The 23,409-nt window shown below is 37.8% G+C and overlaps 1 protein-coding gene across 21 annotated transcripts in view; it reads left to right on the plus strand.

Moving 5' to 3' along the window:
* Gphn (gephyrin) overlaps positions 1 to 23,409 on the plus strand; it is a 396,859-nt gene that overhangs the window by 303,478 nt on the left and 69,972 nt on the right. For all 21 annotated transcript variants that reach the window (XM_036205531.1, XM_036205519.1, XM_036205528.1 and 18 more), the window contains one exon: positions 14,478 to 14,570. In XM_036205531.1, the coding sequence (XP_036061424.1) occupies positions 14,478 to 14,570 (93 nt within the window). The remainder of the gene's footprint in view (positions 1 to 14,477; positions 14,571 to 23,409) is intronic.

The following is a 23,409-nucleotide window of genomic DNA, read 5'->3' on the forward strand; positions in this document are numbered from 1 at the left end:
ATCTTTCTTTAAGAAATTCTAGTTCATGACCTAGTGGTCCTGTGACATGGATCCTTTAATGAGGCCTCACATCATGGCAAGAGCTAGTGACAGAACAAACAATGTCCCTCATGAGCCAGGAGACAATAAGTACAAAGAAAAGGAAGAGGTCAGAGACCACAATCCCCTCATGAACATTCCCTCCCCAGTGACTGAAGTATCCTGCAAGGCCTCTGCTCTGGAAGGTCCATAACATCTCCTAACAGTGCCACCCTGGGTACACCTGGGCCTTTGGGGAACATTCAGCATTAACACTATAGCAGTGTTGTTCCCCACTGTAGTAAGTTTATAATCAATTTCCATTTCTAATAACCTGAGGAGTTGTCTTTTGACATTGACTTCCAGCAAAAAAGCTCCTGAGCACTTGTAGTTAATAAATAGTACTGTGATCAAACCCACCTACCCAAAAGTTGTACTTGATATTTACTAAATGAAATATAGTTCTTAGTTATTTTTATGAAGACAGAAACAATACAAAAGAATTAATTTTAGGTTTTTGAGTAACAGTTCCATCAGTAAAGTGCTTACTATACAAGCATGAGGATATGTAATCAGTTCCCAACGCTCATGTAAAAAGACAAGCATGTTAGCACATGCTTGTGAACCCAGTATTGGGGAAATGGAGACACTGGAATCCCTGAGGCTCACTTGCCATCCACCTTACCCTGTTTGGTGAACTTCAGGTCCTCATGAGCAACCCTGTCTCCAAAAACAAGATGGATGTCTTCTGAGGAATACCACCCAACGTTATCCTCTTGTCTCCAGACACACATACACACTCACACATTTAAAAAAAAAAAATTGTTTTATTCATAGAATCTTAACAACTGGCATTATTTAAACTTCAATGAACATTAGAGAATTGTTATACAACATCCTAATTTTTGTGCCCAGAAACTCAGATTCAAAAGCAGAAGAGGACACAGAGAAACCCTGTCTCAAAAAAAAAAAAAAAAAAGAAAAAAAGAAAAAGAAAGGCAGAAAAGGAATAGGAGCAAAATATTAAAACTTACACTCTTTTTTGCTACATAATAGTTCTCCCTGTCTAGCATTAAAATATTTTTAATAATGGTAGCTGGCATAACAGATGATGTTAAACACCTTAAATTAGTGAAATAGTAGGTGCCATGTTTTAGCTCCTTTGTCTTGACCCTCCTTAGACAAAAATAGGTTTTAAGCAGCTTCCACTTTTCTTACATCTTTGACTCACATTCTTTTAGGCTTACCATATTGGCTGGTAATGAGCATCTTTAGATGGAAAAATACAAATGTACAGCTTATTAACACTTTGAATGACCTATATGTTTTATTTCATAAGCATAGAAACTTTATTGTATTATTCCATATACATGATTTCAGGATCAACCATAAAGTCATTATTGTGCTAGTATTTTCCAAAGGATTTCTTTACTCAAAATCCTTCAGTCTTTCAAAGCCTATACATATGAATACTTAAGTAAGAGCTACAATGAACCAGAATTTTGTCTAATCTTTCAAGGGAAGAAGTGGAAAAGAAATTGTATTAAAATAGCTATGAGATCATTGAAAATATGAAATATTTTAGTGTCTAATAAATAATCAGTGGTGTGTTAAATTCATTTTAAAAGCTATTTAAATAATATAGAGACTGAAATCTATACATAATTCCCCTTTTCTGGTAGCTGTCAATCCTTGGTTGTAGTTGGAAGTTTTCTTCTCTACTGCCCAGTCCAAAGCTGCTCATACCCAAATAAATGCATAGAGGCTTATATCAATTACAAACTGTATGGCCTTTAGCTCAGGCTTATTACTGATGGGTTCTTATACTTAAAATAACTCATAATTCTTATCTATGTTTAGCAAATGGCTTGGTACCTTTTCTCAGTTATGACTTGTCATCTTGCTTCATCTGTGTCTGGCTGGTGACTCCTGACTCAGCCTTCTTCTTCCCAGAATTCTCCTTGTCTGCTTATCTCACCTATACTTCCTGCCTGGCTGCTGGCCAATCAGCATTTTATTTATCAACCAATCAGAGCAACACATTCACAGCATACAGAACAACATTCCACAGCACTTGGTCTTAACATTGTTCCTACCAATGGTCACTTGGCCAAGTAAACATATATGTCAAGACTGTCTTCTCAGCTGTGAGTGAGCACAGTACGTAAGTAGCCTCTCACATACATTAGGTATGACAGCAGGTTTTTTTGTTTTTGTTTTTGTTTTTTTCTTTTTTTGTTATTTATTATATTTATGTTTTAATTTTACACATCAGCCATGGGTTGCCCTGTCCTTACCCCTCCCGCCCCCACCCCCACCTTCCCCCCAGCCTCTCCCCTCCATTCCCATCTCCTCCAGGGCCAAGACTCCCTGGGGATTCATTTAAACCTGGTGGATTCAGTACAAGCAGGTTCAGTCCCCTCCTTCTAGGCTGAGCAAAGTGTCCTTGTGTAAGCCCAAGGTTCCAAACAGCCAGCTCATGCACTAAGGACAGGTCCTGGTCCCACAGCCTGGGTGCCTCCCAAACAGTTCAAGCTATTCAATTGTCTCACTTATCCAGAGGGCCTGATCCAGCTGGGGGCTCCACAGCCTTTGGTTCATAATTCATGTGCTTCCATTTGTTTGGCTATTTGTCCCTGTGCCTCTCCAATCTTGGTCTCAACAATTCACACTCTTACAGTCCCTCCTCTTTCTCAACAATTGGACTTCTGGAGCTCCACCTGGGGCCTGGCTGAGGATCTCTGCATCCACTTCCATCAGTTATTGGATGAGAGTTGCAGCACGACCGTTAGGGTGTTTGGCCATCTGATCACCAGACTAAGTTAGATCAGGCTTTCTCTCTACCCAGCAGTCTACAGAGGATGTATCATTGTGGATTTCTGGAGACCTCTCCAGCCCTCTGCCTATTCCTGTTCTCATGTGGTCTTCATTTATCATGGTCTGTTATTCCTTGTTCTCCCTTTCTGTTCTTGAGCCAGCTGGGATCTCCTGCTCCCCTAAGCTTTCTTTCCCTCAAACCTTGCCCTTCATTACTCCCCCTGTCGTCCAGGTTGTTCATGTAGATCTCATCCATTTCTCTGTCATTGGGCGGTACCTGTGTCTTTCCTAGGGTCCCATTTTCTAGGTAGCCTCCCTGGAGTTGTGTAGCAGTCTAGTCATCTTTGTTTTATATCTAGTATCCTCCTATGAGTGAGTACATACCGTGTTTGTTCTTCTGAGTCTGGGTTACCTCACTCAGGATGATTTTTTTCTACATCCATCCATTTGCCTGCAAACCTCATGATGTCATTGTTTTTCTCTGCTGAGTAGTACTCCATTGTGTATATGTACCATATTTTCTTTATCCATTCTTCAGTTGAAGGGCATCTAGGTTGTTTCCAGGTTCTGGCTATTACAAACAATGCTGATATGAACATAGCTGAGCAAATGCCCTTGTGGTATGATTGAGCATTCCTTGGGTATATGCCCAAGAGTGCTACAGCTGGGTCTTGGGGAAGATGGATTCCCAATTTTCTAAGGAAGTGCCATATTGATTTCCAAAGTGGCTGTACAAGCTTGCATTCCCACCAGCAGTGGAGGAGAGTTCCCCTTGCTCCACATCCTCTCCAGCATAAGCTGTCTTCTGTGTTTTTGATCTTAGCCATTCTGACAGGTGTAAGGTGGCCAGAAACTGGGGCCAAGTTGGGCAGGTCTTCCCGGATGGCTGGTGCCCAAGGGTGGGCTTTTTTCTTTATTTTTATCTTTCACAATTTGATATGCTGTGCCTGATGTAGGTTTTTTTTTTTTTTTTAAACATTTCCCTTTTAGATACACTGAGATTCTTGAACCTCCAAACTCAAACTAGTCAGATTTGTGGATCTGTTAGCTATTATTTTGGGAGGTTTTTTTTTTTTTTTTTTTCTTGTACCAGTTTCAGTCTCTTTGCCATATGACTCTTGACATGAAAATTTAATCTATTAATAATGAATATTCCAAGGCTGCTTAGGATCTATTCTTGATCTGTTTCTCAGAATGTTTCTGATACCTCTTTATATTAATGGATGTTACCCCTTTTTCAGTTCCATTCTTCCTTTGAACTTATTCAGTGATGATATTGTTTCAAATAAACCATTTTTCTTTCAATTCTCAAGTCTCCACTTAAATATTTTCATGGTTTCTATTTTTTACTATTTCATTAATGTTATTTGAGGATGGTTGCATTAGCTATGTAAAAAAAAAATTTCTGATGGGTCTGATATGTGGCTCACCTTGGGGTTGATGCCAATGGAATTTTTGTTCCCATAAAGAATGAACACATTTTTCAGGTTCTGTCAATGCTGAATAATTTTAGACAGCATTCTAGGCATTTTGAATATTGTATTCTAAGTAAAATGTTTATCCCAGTTCAAATCTCTGGGTAATATTTATTAGTTTTAACAACCAACCTCTTTGAGTATTGATCCAAATGCCTTTGTTGTAATGTGTTGGTTTGAATAAAATTCCTCCTTATTCTTGGACAATGAATACTTGATTCTCAGATAGCACTGTCTGGGGAGGTTTATAAGATGTGCCTTGTTGGAGGAAGTATGGGACTGCGCATGGACTATTGGAATTTATCCTATGGTCTACATGTCTACATCTGAGATTCTCTCTTCCATCTCTCATATTCTCATTATATATATATATATATATATATATATATATATATATATATATATATATATTATTTTTTTATGTGCATTGGTGTTTTGACTGCCTCTATGTCTGTGTGAGGGTATGGTATCCCCTGGACTGAGCTAAAGACAGCTATGAGCTGCCATGTGGGTCCTCTGAAAGAAAACCCAGTACTCTCAACCACTGAAACATCTCTGCAGCCCCTTTCCTGGATTTCCTTTAGGGGTTTACTTATTTCCTCTTTAAGCACCTCTATCATCTTGGCAAAGTTTCTTTTAAGGTCATTTTCTTGTGCTTCAGCTGTGTTGGAATATTCAGTGCTTGCTGTAGTAGGAGAGCTGGGCTCTGGTGGTGCTGTATTGCCCTGACTGTTGCTGATTGTATTCTTACACTGGCATTAGGCATCTGGGTTAGGAATGAATATAGGTCTAGGAGCCAATTTCTGAGTTTGTTTTTGTTGGATGGGTGTTTTTTGTTCCTTGGTTTCTGTTTCCTCTTTGGTGTTGTGGTCTCTGTGGTCTGTATTTCTGGCAGCCTGCATGACTCTAGTCCAGCTGGGAGTCTCGGTCAGAGTTGGGAGCTGGACTTCTGATAGTTAGTGTGGCCTTTGGTTCAGCAAGGGAATCTCTTTTCTTCTGATTGGTGTGGCCTGCACTTGAGCAATGAGTAACCCCCTCCCCAACCTCTGTGTAGGGGCAGAGGCATGTCAGTGGGTGCAGGTGGGGGAGGGGCCTGTTAGCAGGATGGGTCTATCATGTCTGAACTGAGGGAATGAGGGAGTGTTCCAAGGGAAGGTGGGACTCTTTCCTGTTCTGACTGGTGTGGTCCACACCTGAGAAATGGATGACTAGCCCTTGTAGTGGCGATCACATGGGGTGGGGCCCTGAGAGGGTGTCAATGCCTTGGGTCTTTGGGCTCTTAACTCAAACCAAGGGAGTAGGAGGGTTGAGATGGCAGGTGGGGTCCTGCTCCAATTGTCATACCTGCCTGGTGCCATACTCTCATACTGTGATGGTGATAGACGTTATTTTTCTGGAACCATTAATCCAAATAAACCCTTTCTTCTGTAATTTGCCTGCTCATGATGTACTTATTATAACTGCAGTGGTAAAGTAACTAAGACTTACTACTGTCAAATTCTGCCAAAACAGAAGTCTTCATGAATTAACATAATATTCGAGCAGAGATATTTGTGTATGTGAATGTATACATCATACTTACGTTTTAAAAGTCTGTCATACACTTCTTCAAGCCCTGTATATATGTGTGAATATATTCACAGCTCACAGTTGAGCACAGAATTTTTTCTAGTTCATATATATTATTAAACATTACACAGTCTCCTGCTGTCTATGCTCTAGGAGTTTTTCACACTCTCCAATTTCCAGGGACCCTCATTCCCACTTAAACCTGTGTGAAAGAAAAGTGTATTTCTTGCATAGTGTTAATTCTCTTTGCTTTATGTATTTCTTTACAACTGTAACACCCTTGGGATAAAGGAGCAAAAGATTTAAGGAGAAGATGTTCTTCCCACCTCAGCTTTTCAAACAGTATGGAGTCCTTTTCCATTTCCACTAGTCAGAAAAATGGCCGACTCTTTTCTTCACAGCTGGGACCTGTTTTTCTGAGGGCACACACCTTTAATCCCAGCACTCAGGAGGCTGATCTTTGTGAGTTCAAGACCAGCCTGGGCTACAGTGAGGTCCAGGACAGCCAGGCCTACACAGAAAAACCCTGTCTCAAAAAACAAAACAAATAAAATGCCAAAGGAATAAAATGAACTAAACTTGCATTTTTATATCAATGAATCAAGTTGCATTAATGTTATTTTTGTAATATTAAAGTAGCATGTGTCAGGGTTGGGGATTTAGCTCAGTGGTAGAGCGCTTGCCTAGCAAGCACAAGGCCCTGGGTTCAATCCTCAGCTAAAAAAAAAAAAATTTACAATAAATAAAGTAGCATGTATCATTTTAATTAATTTACATTAATAGTACTACCATCTTGAAGAGCTTTAGTTTTCTTCATTGAAACTAGATATACTTAGCTTATAAATAGCAGTATAGAGGAAACAAAAGGTAGCAGACTCTGATGTAACTGAAATTTATAAGGCTTTTCATAAGTTTGCAGCTATCAGGGTACGTTTTAACTAATGAAACTTATAGCTAATTTTGGTCAACTGCATCAAAGGACAAGTTGTCGAAGTAGGCAATAAGGGCTTAAGCCTCCAAATATTTGCACTTCTATGTGCTTCTTGTGAATTACTGCTTTAGATAGTAGAAGTGTAGGTACAAACATTGACTTCCAATGTCACAGCTCACATTGGCTGTTATGCCTTCAAGAGATTTGTAAACACGGCCTATGTTTTCCTTGATGTTTATCTTTTATTGCCTTTTGGGGAACCACTTGTTTTAGTATTTTTAAATGTTACAATTTCAGGGCTATCACAGATTGCATCAGTAAACATTTCAAAATACCAGACTATAGAATAATGGATTCTATTGTGATGTTTCAGAATATATATATAATTGTACTTTGTTCATATTCCCATCAACCATCCTTTGCCCACTGCCCACTAGCTTCATTTTCCTGTTCCCGGTTTCCCTGAGCTTTCATATATTTAAGATATATACTGTTCATTCTAGAGTCCACATAAGAGAAAGCATATGATAATTGGTCTCACCCCACCACTGCATCCTCTTGTCACTTCTGCCCTCTTTCTTACCTTTAAACCCCTTCCTCTTCTCACTTTGTCACTATTTTATTTTCATAGAGTAAATACATTGAGGGTGGTTGTATTTTTTTATCTTGATTCCACATGCAAGAAAATATGCAATATTTGTCTTTCTGTCTGGATATTTAAAATAGCTCGTTTATCCTGTTGATACTCAGTTCTATCAATTTTTTTGAAAATGATGCAATTTCTTTTTTTACATCTTAATAAAACTCCATTTTGTTTGCACGCCATATTTTCTTTATGTGTTTATCTGTTAATGAACATCTAAGCTGTTGATTACTGTGAATAGTGCCACAGTACACTTTGATGTACTAGTATCCCTACTGATGTGCTCACTTTAATTCCTTTGGGTGTACCTCCAGGAGCAACAAAGCTGGTTCATGTGTTAGATTTTAAGGAACCTTAATGCTGATTTCCATAGTTGCTACATCACTTTACATTTGCACCACTCATTCTTACCAACATTTGTTCTTGGTTTTCCTGATCATGGACATTCAGACTGGGGTGAAATAGAATATCAGAGTAGTTTTAATTTTCTCTTCATTTTTCTTGCCTATTTATTGATGAATTGCTTGTTTTGGAATTTAATATTTTTAGTTCTTTGTGTGTTCTATGCATTGATCTCATCATCCATATAGCTGACAAAGATTTTCTTCGATTTTATAGACCATCTCTTCAATCTGCTGATGTTTCCTTTCCTTTACAGATTTTTTATTTTATGCAGCCCCAGCACAAGAAAGATTACTCATTAGTTAAGAGTGCTTGCTGTTCTTCCAGAGAACCCTAGTTTAATTCCCACCACACACATTAGGCAGCTCACAACCTCCTGTAACTACAGTTCCAGGGGATCCAGTGCCTTCTGCAGGTTTATCCAGGTACCTGGACACAGGTGGCATATACTCACACTAACACACATGCATTCAAAGAAATAAAATAAAATAATAATTTTATGCAGTCCCATTTGTGAATTCTTTCTGTTATTTCTAAATTTGAAGTCTTACCTAAAAGTCTTTGCCTATTATGCCTTTATCTCGAAATGTTTTCCTTAATTTCTTCTAGCAGTTTTGAATGTTCAAGGCTTTTGTTAAGGTCTTTGATCTATTTTGGATTGGTTTTTAAACAGGGTGAGGGAGAACAATCTAATTTTGTTACTCTAAATATGGATATCCAATTTTCCCAGTACCATTTATGTGAGGAGGCTGTTTTTCTCCGCTGTGTGTTTTTGTCAGCTTTGTAAAAGGGGAGGGGGGATGGCTATAGCTGTTTATAAGTTTATTTTTTGGTCCTCTCTTCTATTCCATCAGTTGTATATCTGTCTTTCACTGGTACAGTATTTGTTTTGCAACTATGGTTCCATGGTATAATTTGAAGAACTGTTCTTTTTGCCTAACATGCTTTGTCTTTGGGTGTTTGTTGTTGTAGTGGCAGTGGTAGTGGTTTTGGTTTTGTTTGGGGCTTGGGGTTGGTTGGTTGGTTGGTTTAGGGGTATGTGTGTGTACTTTCATATGGGTTTTAGAATTGTTTTTCTATATTCATGAAGAATAACATTGTGATAAAGATGAGGACTGCATCGATTCTGTAATGCAGTCATTTTCTAGTCTCTGGGCTGAGGGGTCTTTCCATCTTCTCGTGTCTTCTTCAGTTTCTACATTCACTGTTTTAAGTTTTTCCTTGTGGAACCCTTCCAACTCAGATAGTTTTCTTGCTAGGAATTTTATGGTATATTCTTGGTTTCTTTGTCAACTAGTTGGTTATTGGTTTAGGAGCAAAACAGTTTTTAATGTTGTTGGTAGTTTTTTTGTTTTTTTGTATCTTACTACTTTGCTGAAGATGTTAATCAGATCTTGTAGTTTTCTGGCAGAATCTGCAACATCTTTAAGTATAGAGTCATATCATCTGAAATTCAAATGTTTTTACTTCCTACTTGCCTTTCTGTATCCCTGATATTTCCTTTTCTGGCCCAATTACTCTATCTTAGACTCGAGCACTATATTGAATAAAATGATGAAAGTAAATACCCTTGTCTCATTACTGAATTTAGAGGAAAATGTTGAGGTGTGTTCCTCTGTTCCTAATTTCTTCAGGGTTTTTATCATGAATGAATGATTGTTACAGCTATTCAGATTATCATGTAATTTCTAAACCTTTGTATGTTTATGCTGTACTACCTGTATTAATACAGGAATATTGAACTATAATTTTATCCATGGATCAAAATCAAATTGGTCCTGGTTGTCTTCTTAATGTGTTGTTGAGTTGGGTCAGTTACAAATATTATTCAAAATGAGAATTTTTTGCATCTATATACATTAGAGAAGTTGACTCATAGTTTTCTTTCTTTCTTTTTTTTTTTTTTCCTTTGTTCTACACTTACCTGGTATAGGTATCAAAGTAATACTGACCTCCTAGAGTGAGTTGATAGTGTTTCTTCCTTTTTATTTTGCTCAATAGTTTGAATGCCATTGGTGTTGATCCTTCTTTAAAGGTCTAATAGGATTCAGCTTTCCATCTGTCTTGTCCTGAGCAGTTCTGGGGGTGGGGGGGTTCTTCAGTACTATCTGCTTCCATCTCCACCCTTCCTATAGATCTCTTCCAGTTGTTTGTGTGATTTTGATTTAATTTTCACAGGTCTTATGTATCTAGGTGTTTGTCTATTTCTTCTGATTTAGCATCTCTTTAGAATATAGACTTTCAAAGAATTCCCTGGTAATCCTTTTGTTTTCATTGGTATTTGTTGACATGTTCTCTTATGCCCATTTTATTGATGTGAGTCTTTCTCCTTGTTTTTATTAGTTTGACTGTAGTTTGTCTCTCTACTGTTTGTTATATTGTTTCCTTGTATTGTCCCTTTATTCTCTATGTAATTAATTTCTGCCCTGATTATTACTGTTTCTGCCTGACTACTGCTTTTATGTTTGCATGGTTCTTGTTCTTCTAAGATTTTAAGGTGCATCATTATCTATGAATTTGAAATAGAGTGGGGAGGGATATATAGGGGACTTGGGAAGAAAAGGAAGGGGAAATGCTGTAATTATATTATAATCTCAAAAATAAAATAAATAAAAATAGAAAAATTAATGTAGTCTATGAAGTTAAAATGTACTAGAATAAATATAAAAACATAAATTAATGAAATAAAGAGACAAAGGAAAAGAAACACCAAAGGACAAAAAGCAGGGAGGGGCTGGCGAGATGACTCAGCAGTTAAAAGCACTGTACTTCCAGAGAAGCCAGAGTCCATAACTCCAGATCCAGGAGATCTGACACCCGCCTCTGGCCTCAGTGGTGACCAGAAATGTAAGTGGTACACAAACATACAGGTAGGCAAAAAAAGCTATACACATAAAGTAAAATAAAACTCACTTAAGAAAGGGGGAAGCATAAGGGGCAAAAGAAAGACTTAGTTTTGGGTTGGCTTCTTTCTATGTCTTCTAATATTAGAGTCTGCCAAGTAGAGGGTGGCATTTGAATTTCAGATTATCTGCTATTCTATTTAAGTTATTACTGGACCTAGTCAAGGGTCAGATGTTCCTAAGAACTATCTTCCCTTTAGAAGGTTCCCTTATTAATGTATAAGAAGCCTCTGTTGGACACCCCTGGGCTGGCCATCTTCTCACACTCCCAGGAGTCCCCAGCTTGTACACTCTGGCGTGGCTAATGTTTTAATCAGGGGTGTGTGTCCCAATCACATTAGAAGTGATGAAAACAAACAAAGGATTGAGATTTATACATCTATAACCATCTCTAAAATATTCCCAACATTTAATACCCTTATGGAAGATGTTCTATGGCATTGTTTCTGGGAAGATGTGAGCAAACATCTCCTCATTCCACATAGGGAACCAAAGATAAACCAAAGTAGGGATTCCACCAAAGTCGTATCGTGGTTACTTATAGGAATATGGGCAAGAGGTCATTACAGGAATGGCAGTGACTTAAAGATGACTGCGTCATCAAAAGCCTACCCTAGCATGGGCGACAGCTCACAAAACTAGGAACCTCAAGAGTACTGCACAATTTAGAGGCAGCTTGCAGGTTGGAGAATGTCTTCAGGAAGTTTGGTTGGTCTCTGTCTCTTTCAGGCCACTCTATTGGTCTGAGAGACTCAGCAGCTCTTCTGTTGATATACGGCTTAAAGAAGGAGGGGCCAGTAGATGTGGTCAATTCCAAGGTCTTCCTAAAGCTTTTAAGTTGTTTACTTTCTAAACTTAATAACGTTCCCTAAAGAACAAAATTTTTTCACCTCCCTTTAGACCCCATGTCTTAATAGGTTTCCCTCCAAGATAATTAAGCTTTTACCCTTAGAAAACACATTTGAGTGCTGTGTTCACAGTCAGGCTTGAAATTGTTTGGATTTTGCAAACGCATTTATCCTTTTTCAGCCATTTTAAACTATGAAGACTTAGAACAGTCATTCCCATTTAGAAGCACTAATATTTACTAGAGGCCTGGAGAGAAGGTCTGGTGGCCAAGAGCTCTTGTTCTCTTGCAGAGGACCAGGTTTGGATTCCCAGCACTCAGTTGGTGGCTCACAACAATCCAAATCCAGGGGATCACATATGGTAACATATGTGCATGGATGCAAAACTTTCATACACATAATGTAAAATAAGTGAATCTTTAAAATGTTTAAAAAATAAAATGCTAGTACTCAAACTGCTAAGGAATTTGTTAATCAGTTATCAGATGGGAAGCTGAATCAGATACCAGTTTCCTGTTAAAACCTAAAGAGACTACTCTGTTTTGACCTGCCGCCTTGAATGTCTTCTTACAGCACAAGTGAGCATATCCCAGAAAGCAGATTGTTAGAGCATTGGGTGAATTTTAAGCCCTGTGAGATCTGCAGGTGTCCATGTCAGTAGCCTTTTAGACAGCTAATAGGTGCTAAGCCCCGACTTCTAGGACTGTGGGTAGGACTTGTGAGCTCCCACCTGTTCCCTGCTGGAATGTTGACTGGCTTCATCTTGTGCATGTCTATGCACACTAGAGCTGCTGTGAGTTCATGAGTGCTGAGTTATGTCAGCACTCTGTGTCCAGAAAACAATCTACCCTAAGCTCTCCAGCCTCTGGTTCTTTGTTCCTTCTCTTCTTCCGTGATACCCCTGAGCTTTATGGGGAGGATTTGTGATATAGATGTCCTGTTTATGGTTGAGTACAGATACTTATTCTCTATACTTTGACCAATACGTATTACTGGCTTTTGGGGAATTGAGTGATACCTTGTACATGATACTACTTAGTAACTTAAAAATGTTAATAAACATTTATTAGATGTCAATGGACCTGCTCAGGGCCAGCTGCCAGAAAAGAAAAAAAAAATGCAGCCCTTGTGCTAACTTTGATTATTGGCCATTATTAATTAATATTTAAGATTCCAGCAAAGACATTCTCTTAGTGTATAAATTGGTATAGAGCTTATATTAAGCCATATCAGTTACATTTAAGGAGCCACTCCTGGAGGTTAATTGTAGTCCTGGCTCAATATTAATAACTACCTTATATCTTCTGGTTCATTTAGGAGCTGATATTATAGCAAGGCTTGGTGGCTTGTGCGTATAGTTCTGCCATTCAGAGATTAACAGGGGAAAGTGAGTTCAAGTGCAGCCTGGGCTACATAGAAAGACACTGTACCTCCTGACTTCCCACCCCCACTCCTGCCTCCAAAAGACAACAAGTATGTGTGAATAGGAATCAGACCTATGGTCTCACTACTTCTTGTTTGGAAAGTACAGATCCAGAAGAGACTCAACCTGGAAATATATGAAGCTAAAATCTACCAAGTTCTCCCTTCAAATTCAAGGTTCAGTGCTCTAAAGTAAAAGTCAGTATCTCTATGAATTAGAGTTCAAAAGTAAAACATCTCTGTGCTTCTGGGTCCTAAATCTGAAAAGCAATAGGTCCTCATGGCTGAAGGCAAACCACAGTGGAAACAGTGGAGTGTTATAAAGTATGAGAATGCTTCGGACCAATCAAATCCTGTTCCTTATCTTGATTTTAAGGGCAGATTCTCACTGACGAATTTAGGGAGCCAGGCAATGGAGGTGCACACCTTTAATCCCAGCACTCAGGAGGCAGAGGCAGGTAGATCTCTGAGTTTAAGGCCAGCCTGCTCTCCAGAACAAGTTCCAGGACAGCCAGGGCTGCACAGAGAAATCCTGTTTCAAAATTATGATTATGATTATTATTTAGGGAGTTGGTGATAAAGCCATTTGAATTACACCATGCATTATTGACACACTTCTTGTCATTAAATCACTTGGGTTAATGAAGCAAAATCAAACTTTAAATTCAAGTAAAGTGATTGGGAAGCCCTTTCCTTTTTTGTACCTATCTCCTTTTAGGACAGAAAATAAATCTTATGCTTGTAAGAGTGGCATGTTTATTTGAAAAATAAAAAAACTTATACCAAAGTGATTAAAAGATATAACTAACATTTTGAAGTTATAACCTTTATATTTTCATGTACTTCATTCTATTGATAAATATTTATATGTTAATGTTAAATTATATAGTATATGTACAATTTTGCATGTTTTAAAATATATCTTTTTAAGAATTTTTCATTTGCCCATGAATATTCTTTATAAATATTACCTTAGTCATGTATAAGAATGTCACTATTTATTTAAATAATATATTATTGATCTTTTGGCTTCTTTCTATATTTACTAATATAAGCAACTCTGGAAGATCTACATGAAGATAAATTTAATTCTTAAAATACAATACTAAAGTGGAAATTTCTGGGCCAGTGAATATGAAAACGTTTTAAATTGGCTTTCCTTTTGAAGAATATCATATTTGAGTTCCCAGAGAGTTAATAACGTATTTTCTGACTGTATAGCAATTTGTATTTAGATAATTCCTGTAACCATTACTAGAAGTTGACCATATGTGATCTTTTAGGCACGAGGATGCATCTCTTCTTTCTGTCCACTATTCCTGTAGGTGGAAATCAGAAGGTCTGGCTGAGCCCATTCACAAGATATGGCACCAGCACTTGTGCCCATCTTACTTCCGACTATTGCTTACCCATGGCCTCTGTTACTCATATTTTTTTGTTTTCTTTCAGATGGAATGGGGCGAGTCCTTGCTCAAGATGTATATGCAAAAGACAACCTACCCCCATTCCCAGCATCAGTAAAAGATGGCTATGCTGTTCGAGGTAAATATGTTAGTTTTCTTAAGTGTCCTCAGAATCATACTGTATTTTTTCCACATGTTTGTCTCAATCCACATACCTGATTACTGTTATATCTATTCCCAATTAATTGTCAAAATTACTTCACTCACCAGTAAGCTTGCTAGTCTATACCTGTATATTTTTGACACAATCTTGATTCGAGCTTTGCAAAGTACTATATAATCCTATGAAAAATCTTTATTACAAATACATACCTATAGGTCAAATTTAAACACTATTACTTGTCTAGGGGTATGGCTCAGAGAAACTACCTAGCATGTACAAGGCCCTAGGTTCTCTGACACCACAAAAAATACTGCTACTGTAGCTTATACTTTTAGCCTCTTACCAAAAAGCAGATAGCCTAGTTCTAGAATTCTTCCATGTTTTCTAAACATTTAAATGATCTCAGGAAAAATAAAGAGATTAAACACAGGGATTAAATTTTCAAGTCTGTTCTCTTGCTTCAAACTTAAACATCAGTAAAGGGTTTGGTGAAATGCAAACATGAGTGGAACATCCAGGTCTCTCTGGAAGAAGCCATATTTCAGAGCTCCAGACCCCAGGTGGTACTAGCAGCTCACACCCTCAGAGTGGCCTAAAATAGTCTAAAACTTAAAAGCAAATACTAAATAGCAGTTGCTTGCCTAAAATCTGATCTAATAACCCAGAATAAAAATGTTGCTGAATTGCTTAAAAACTCTTATTTGAGTTTTTACTTTGTTTTTTCATGTATGTTATATTTTAAAATAGGTATACACTGTGATATGATTCCATTGAGCTAATTATTAGCACATGAATTATCTCACATATTTTTTCTTGTAATAAAAATACTAAAAATCTATTTTCTTAGCAATTTTCAAAAAATAGTACATTAGCTGGGCAGTGGTGATGCACACCTTTAATCCTAGCACATGGGAGGCAGAGGCAGGCGAATCTCTGTGAGTTCAAGACCAGCCTGATCTACAAAGTGAGTTCTAGGACAGCCAGGGCTGTTACACAGAGAAACCATGTCTCAAAAACAAACAAACAAAAAACCCAAACCATTATTTTATGTTATTGGTTATTAACACAAATAAAAAATAGTCTAAAAACATTTCCTTGCTTTTCAGGGGCGATTAAAAATAGAATTTTTTAAAATTTTTTGTTTAATTTTTCCATACAATATATTTTGATAATTTTCCCCTCCCTCAACAACTCCCAGATCCTCTCCACCTCCCTACCCAACCAATTTTGTGTTCTTTTTCTCTCTCTTTTAAAAAAATTTCCACAAAAATAAAAATCAAAACAAATAAGCAAAAGACCACTAAGACACAAAATGATGAAACAAAACGCCACAAAAAAAGCCACTGAGTTTGTTGTGTATTGGCCAACTACCCTGGGCGTAGGATCTTCCCTGTAGTATAGTTAGCATACCCAGTGGCACTCCACTGGAGAAAACTGATGTTCCCTTGACAATGGGTATTAATTGTAAATACCTTCTCGGTTTGGGGTGAGAGTTTGTGTTCACTTCCTTGTGTGCTAGTATCCTATCTGGCTTGAACTTGTGTAAGTTTTGTGCATTCTCTGTGAGTTTATATGTGTATCAGCCCTGTTGTGTCTGGAAGATACTGTTTCCCTGGAGACATCCATCCCCTCTGGCCCTTACCATCTTTCTGCCCCCTTTTCTACATAGCTCCCTAAGCCCTGAGGGGAGGGGTTTGATGAAGACATACCGTTTGGTCTTCAGATCACATCAGTCTTTTACCTTTTACTGACATTTTTTTAAGATTAAGGGACAATAAACCAGTATTCCAGAAATTCTCAGAAATTTTAAAATTATTGGTTTTTTTATGTGAAGTTATTTTATAAAAATATTTTGACAGTCATGAAGTAAATAGAAAAATCAGCATTAGACAGCGTTAATATTATCTAAATTTTTCTAAAAGTAACCAGGACCTATACAGATGAATAACAATTTCAGAAATTCCATATGGGGTTTCACTATAACATAATGAGAAAAATATTTAGAAATAAATGTCCTGTGTGACAGTGCATCCAGATGAAGTAGAAAAATATTCTGTGTTTGAAATGAATGTATTAAGTGTATGAGAATTACTATTAGTTTTGAATATTATTGCTCAAAATTATTGTTTTTAAATTACTTCTAGCAGTCTTCACATTCTGGTATTTGGAGAGCTAACATTCATATTTAAAGAATAAAATATACCAAGTTTAGTAGTGCTTACAAAGAACTACAGCCTACATGAATAGTTAAACAGTGAAGAAACCTAATTTAAAATTCATATTTCCCTCATGGAATCACATATGGACACAGTCATTCACATCTTTTTAAATAGTGAATTATGGGTTATCTTGTTTTTGTCTCTTTACTTCTGTCCTCTGTCCATTAAAATAATATTTCTTTTTCTTGTAATTAAATACATTCACTAATCTCTGCCATGTTCCACTGCCATCTCTTATGTTAGAGGCTTCATTGAAAATGGCTAAAGCTGTGTGTATGGGCTTTGAACAGAGTTCAAGTGATCTAAGTTCCAGAACTGCCTTCCTTTATATGACTTTGAGTAAATTACTCAAAAGTTTTTTAGCTTGTTTCCTCATCTGTGAAATGACAAAAATTATGACATTACTCTAACAGATTGTTGTGAGAATCAAATTAGACTCTGGAAAGCCTTAGTAAAGTACCTAGAACATACCAAAAAAGAACATTAAAAATTGTTTCCTTAATGTTTAGTGATAAATATTACTTTTGTTGTTGTTGTAAACACACTTTCCCAGACCATCTCTGACCAAAGGATGATAGTCAGAGCTAGGCATAACGGTACATGCCTGTAATCCCAGCATTTGGGAGGCTGAAGCAGAAGGATCATTAGTGCAGAGCCAGTGTGGGCTACAGAAAATATCTTGTCCTCAAAATATTTTTTAAAAAAAGAAAGAAAGAAAGAAAAGAAAGCAGGGTACCATTTATCTGAATTGTGATTCTTACAATTTTTACTAATAGAATCTCAAGAAATCTATCTTTAATGTTTCTCACTAGATTAGATTGTCTCTGAAATTGGCAAAGCATAAATAACAAACATTTTTGGTACCAGTATTTTTCTTCCAAGTTTATCTTTGTGTACTGTTTATGAAAATGAATACTGTCCAGACAGAAAATTATTTATCTTTATTATCACTTCATGGGTTCTTCTTATTACTTATTTCCATCTAAAAGGTAAATTCTGTTTTGGTCTCTTTATAGCCATCTAGAATTACTATAAAATGACAGAAGATTTTTATTTGTGGAGTAAAACAGAGAACTATAGGAGTGAAATATTAGCAATAAGAAAGTGTTTTTTACATTCTTGGGTATAAAGTAGGAAACAGTGAGAAAATAAATTATTTGAAGTGGAACTGTTCTCAAGAGAGAGTGTTTCTCTGTGATGTTTACATGAAGCAGGAGCAACTGAGCAAAAAGAAACTATAGCTCATAGTTTTTTTTCTTGCCAAAAATTTAGCTAGCCCACATGAGCCATAAAAGAGCCTGTCTACTGCTCTAGAATCTGTTCAAGATATTTTGCATAAAATCACAGTTGTCTGTCCTATTTATTCTTTTGTTTAAGATTTCAGTGATTTCACCAAGAAAAACCCCATATGGTATCCCACAGTTTAAAACATCCAAGAAATTACCTAGCAACTGCTGAGTCACGTTATTCCTGCTGGCAAACTGTTGTTGCTGGTTCTCTACGATATAGAAAAAGATGCAGCACATAATGCAGCCATTGTATGTGGTTAATCTCAAAGAGGGGTGACTGAAATACATTCTAATGGAAGCAAGAACTGTCTCCAGAAGACAAAGAGGCATGTTCTTAGAACCATGCTAAAATTTTCAGTTTGCATATCCTTACTTCTGTAATTCAGAAAAACAGACACACGCACACATCCACGCTAGCCCTTACCCTTGAGGCTTCCTAACCCTTTCTACTGAGTCACTCTCCCCTCCCTTTATTCTCCCGTTTCTTCTCTGCTTTTTGCCTTAGGCTTTCCAATAAAAACCAGTGGCCCTTGTGAGCACTGCTAACTCTTTAAGTGGAAAGAAGTTTCTAGCGAGTTCTAGATCTCTAAACTTCCTTCAGAAACATGTGGAACAAAACTCCAAAGCAGTTGGAAGAACCCTTACATTTAGGTATGTGGGTTGAAAAATCAAGATAAAAAGACTAAGAAAACAAGAGACAGAACAAGCTGGTGGTTCACTGGCACCAGGAGGACACAGCAGGAAGGTTACCATGAATTCAGAGACAGTCTGGGTGACATAGTAGAGAAGAAACCAGCCAGAGCTACATAGCAAGACCATGTGTCAAAAAACTTTTAGAGCCTGTGTGAGTTTGAGGCCAGCTTGGTTTATAGAACGAGATCCAGGACAGGCACCAAAACTACACAGAGAAACCTGATCTTCAGATAAACTTTATTGGGGTACACAGGTAAAATATCACCACAATTAACAGTCTCTCATTATTCAATGACTTTTTATTGGAGTATTAATACAGAACCATGAGGTAGGCCTTTTGAGTATGTGGGCAAAGAGGGGCCAATAAAAGTAGGAAAATTGAAGAGCACAGGGTCTCCAAAAGGAAATAGGGCTGGAGAGAGATGGTTCAATGGTTAAAGAACCTTCCATCTGAGCATGAGGACATGAGTTCAGACCCTCAGAACTCACATAACTTCTAGATGGTGTAGTGGATAGCCATCCCAGCATTGGCCTGGAAGTTCCAACCCCCATTGAGGCTTCAGTAATGATCACGCCCACAAGGCGGGGCAGAGGAGGGAGCGGAAGACCCAGGATCAAGAGGAGGTCGCTCTCTTGGTTCGGGGACGCTGGCCGCAGGAGGTAGACCGAGCAGAGTTCTCCAGAGAACACCGCCGGACTGTGCTATACCTTTGCCAGACCCTGCAACCTACCCCTTCATTTGTAAGTTACCCCACAAAATAAACCTCCCTTTTAACTACGTGGAGTGGCCTTAATAATTTCACCAATAAGATGGTATGCAGCTTACCTGTAATTCCAGCACTTGGAAAGTGGAGACAGAGGTCCCCAAAGTAAGCTGGATTCCCAAACCAGCCATATAGAAGAGCTCTGGGAACAACTGAGACACACTCCAGAATCTACCTCAGGCCTCCACACACAAGAGCATAGATGTGCATGTGCACTTACATAACACACGTATATACATGAGGAATAACAACAAGAATAAATAAAGGAATTGACCCCCTACTTCTAAGGAGCTGAAGAAACCAAATATATATATTTATGGAATTATTTTAGGATATTTCCAAGGCATAACAGTAATAAGTACAAGTCAGTTTTTAAACTTCCCTCCTAAGTATTATTAGAACTCCAGATTCATTTCTTTGTTCTTTTAACATGTTTATTGACTATCAGTAATGAGTGGCTAGACACTACAGGACAGAGTGGCATAATCTAAATTATACAGAATCAATCAGAGCAATCTTTTCTAGGTATTCTCGTTATATGAATAGAATATTGATTCAGATTTTGAAGAAAGTATGCATGGACCAGGACATAAAAAGAATGACAAATATGGAACTTGCTGTTAGAAAATATTATATCTGTTCATTCTTGAAATTACCTTTCTAGAAAGATTGTTAAGAACCACACATTCAGTTATTGAACACTTTGAATACTTTATATAGTGAACTTTTGTTTGTTTTTGTTTTTTTTTCCGAGACAGGGTTTCCCTGTGTAGCTTTGTGCCTTTCCTGGAACTCACTTGGTAGCCCAGGTGGCCTTGAACTCCCAGAGATCTGCCTGGCTCTGCCTCCCGAGTGCTGGGATTAAAGGCGTGCGCCACGACCGCCCGGCAAACATTTTTACCTATTATATGGCAAACACTAGAAATTTTTCTGGAACAAGTAAGCTAATAACTGACAATATTTTTAGAGGTTGTACTTAAGTTATTTCTGGTTACACTGAAGTAGGTGAGGAATACATACTTTGAGGTATATAAAGATCACATGAGCTAGAGGCCTTTGCACATATAATGGAGCATTTCTACTTCATCAGGGGTAGCTGGAATTTTCTTGAAACCACCAACCAGCTCCCAAATAAAGACATGGAGACTTATTATTAACTATGAATGCTTGTCCTTAACTTAGGCTTGTCTCATTAGTTCTTTTAACTTAATTTTACCTGTTTCTATTTATCTATGTTTGCCTCAGGGCTTTTTAACCTTTCTGTCATTCTGTGTGCCCTACTTTCCTGCTTCATTCATGTCTGGCTGACTGGCCCCTGACATCTCTTCTTCTTTCTTCCCTTCTCATGAGCCTAAATTCTTCCCCCTACTTATTCTCCCAGCCCCCAGAAGTCCCGCCTATACCTCCTTCCTTGCTATTGGCCATTCAGCTTTTTATTAGGCCAATCAGGTACCTTAGGCAGGGAAGGTAGAACAGCAACACATCTTTACATAGTTATACAAATGCAACACCTTTGCATAGTTAAATATTCCACAACAATCACACACACACCCTGCTATGGGATGTCTTTCTGTACTCTGTGAATATGTGTTGCTCTGATTGGTTGGTAAATAAAGCCATTTGGCCTATGGAAAGTCAGGTTATAGCTAGGCGGGAAACTGAAGAAGCAGGAAGAAGAAAGGCAGAAGGGGAGAGAGACGCCAACACAGCCAGGAGAAGCAAGATGTGAAAGTACAGGTAAGCCACGGCCACGTGGCAACTTATAGATTAATAGAAATGGGTCAAGTTATAAGAGCTAGCTAACAAGAAGCTTGTGCCATAGGCCATCCAGTTCATAAATAATATAAAAACCTCTGAGTGTTTACTTGGGACTAAGCAGCTTCAGGACACGAGTGGGAGGGATTTGTCCTGACCACAAACAGGGCAAGACACAGGACAATATCTGACTACAACACCCCTCTACTTACTTAGTTGTCACTTACCCTTCATACTCAAATCATAAATCTTTTTGTCTGAATAAGCTTTTCTGACAACCTCAGGCATTTTCACTATATACTCTCATAAAAGCATGCTTCTAGCCATGTGTGATGGTACATGTCTGTAAGCTGGCAGAGAATGAGGCAGGGTAATTGTATTTTAAGGCTAGCCTGAGCTACATAGCTAGAGCCTGCCACACACACACACCCAAAAAAAATCTTTTAAGAGATTTTTTCTAATCTGTGCTTATATGTTGATTAATGTGATTATCTGGTTAATATCTTCTCCTAATATCTCCTAATGTCAATATTTTTACATCTCCTAATATCAATGGCTTTGGGTTTTTTGGGTCACATTTGTGCATGGGAAGAAGTACATTAAGTAAGTTATACATCATAAGCCAATGTTATACACACATACAATGTATACAGTATATATGAATATGTATGTACAGGTAGATGGAAAAACAAGTTTTATGAAAGAGTAGTTGTGCATGATGAATGCATACCTATTGAACTGCTGGATCTTGAATGTAGGATCTTGGACATACAAAGCAAATGTTCTGCCACTACTTTTATGGGGAAGGGTATTTGATTTTAAGATAGGTATCTTACCATGTTACCTAGGCTGGTCTTGAATTGTGATACACAAATGGCAATACCATTTAATCCTCTGGAGCAACTGAGATTGCAGTCACATACCACTGCACTTGACCAATGAAATAACATTTTTCTGCTCTTTTCCAGTAGCAGAATGTTTACAAGGTGATATTATATTCCATTGCCATTTTGGATCCAGAGTTTGAAAAAACTTGAAACAGTCTAGCACAACATTAAAATGGAAATAATGTGATTTTACTCTACACTGTCCTCAGCACTTAATTTGACACAGAGTAGAAGACACTTGGTAGGAATTTACTGAAAGATTTAAAGGGGTGACTATTTATGCATATGTCATGATTATCTTCACCTTTACTAGCAAGCTTAGAGGCTTAATAGTTTTGCTGAAAGTCCTGAATCTAGTAATAGACAGAAACATATTCAGATTCAGCTCTGCTCTAGTACTTCAAACCATGCTTTCACTCCTGTGCACAAAGAAAAAGGAAAGAAAGAGAATTGGAAATCTAGATTGCTGTGAGAGGAAACAAGCAGATAGTATTTTCTCTAGTAGAGAAATACTTAAATAATTACAAGAAGCTAGTTCACATTTGACAGTCTGGAATTATAAAATATAATTGAATCATCAATTTTTCAATAATAAGTAATTTGCTTTAAAATAATGCAAAAATAAGTTGTTTAATATATTAACATTAGTAAAATGTTGATATTTCTTGAAGTAATGGTTTTGCCTGTGTTTTAAATTGGTTAAAGGGGGCTTTTTGTTATGCACATTGTTTTTATAATTTATTTATTTTTACATCCCAGTCACAGTTTCCGCTCCCTCCTCTTCTCCCAGGCCCTCCGTCCTACTCCACTTCTGTTCCTAACCCCCCAGTCCACTCTCCTTCATTCTGTTTAGGTAAGAGCAGGTCTCCCATGAGCATCAACAAAACATGGCATATATCAAGTTGCAATAAGACTAAGCACCTCCCATGTATTAAGCCTGCACAAGGTGACCCAGCATGAGGAGTAGGGTCTCAAAGGCCTGTAAAAGAGTCAGAGTCAGCCCCTGTTCCCACTGTTAGGAGTCCCATGATAGACCAAGCCACACAGCTGTCACATACATGCAGAGTGCCTAGGTCAGTTCCATGCAGGCTCCTTGGTTGTCAGTTCTGACTCTGTGAGCCCTTATGAGCCCAGGTTAGTTGATTCTGTGGGTTTTCTTGTGATGTCCTTGACCCCTCTAGAGAGAAGGAAGGAAAGAATAAAATGAG

Source organism: Onychomys torridus, chromosome 14, assembly GCF_903995425.1.
Source record: "Onychomys torridus chromosome 14, mOncTor1.1, whole genome shotgun sequence".
NCBI classification, from domain to species: Eukaryota; Metazoa; Chordata; class Mammalia; order Rodentia; family Cricetidae; genus Onychomys; species Onychomys torridus.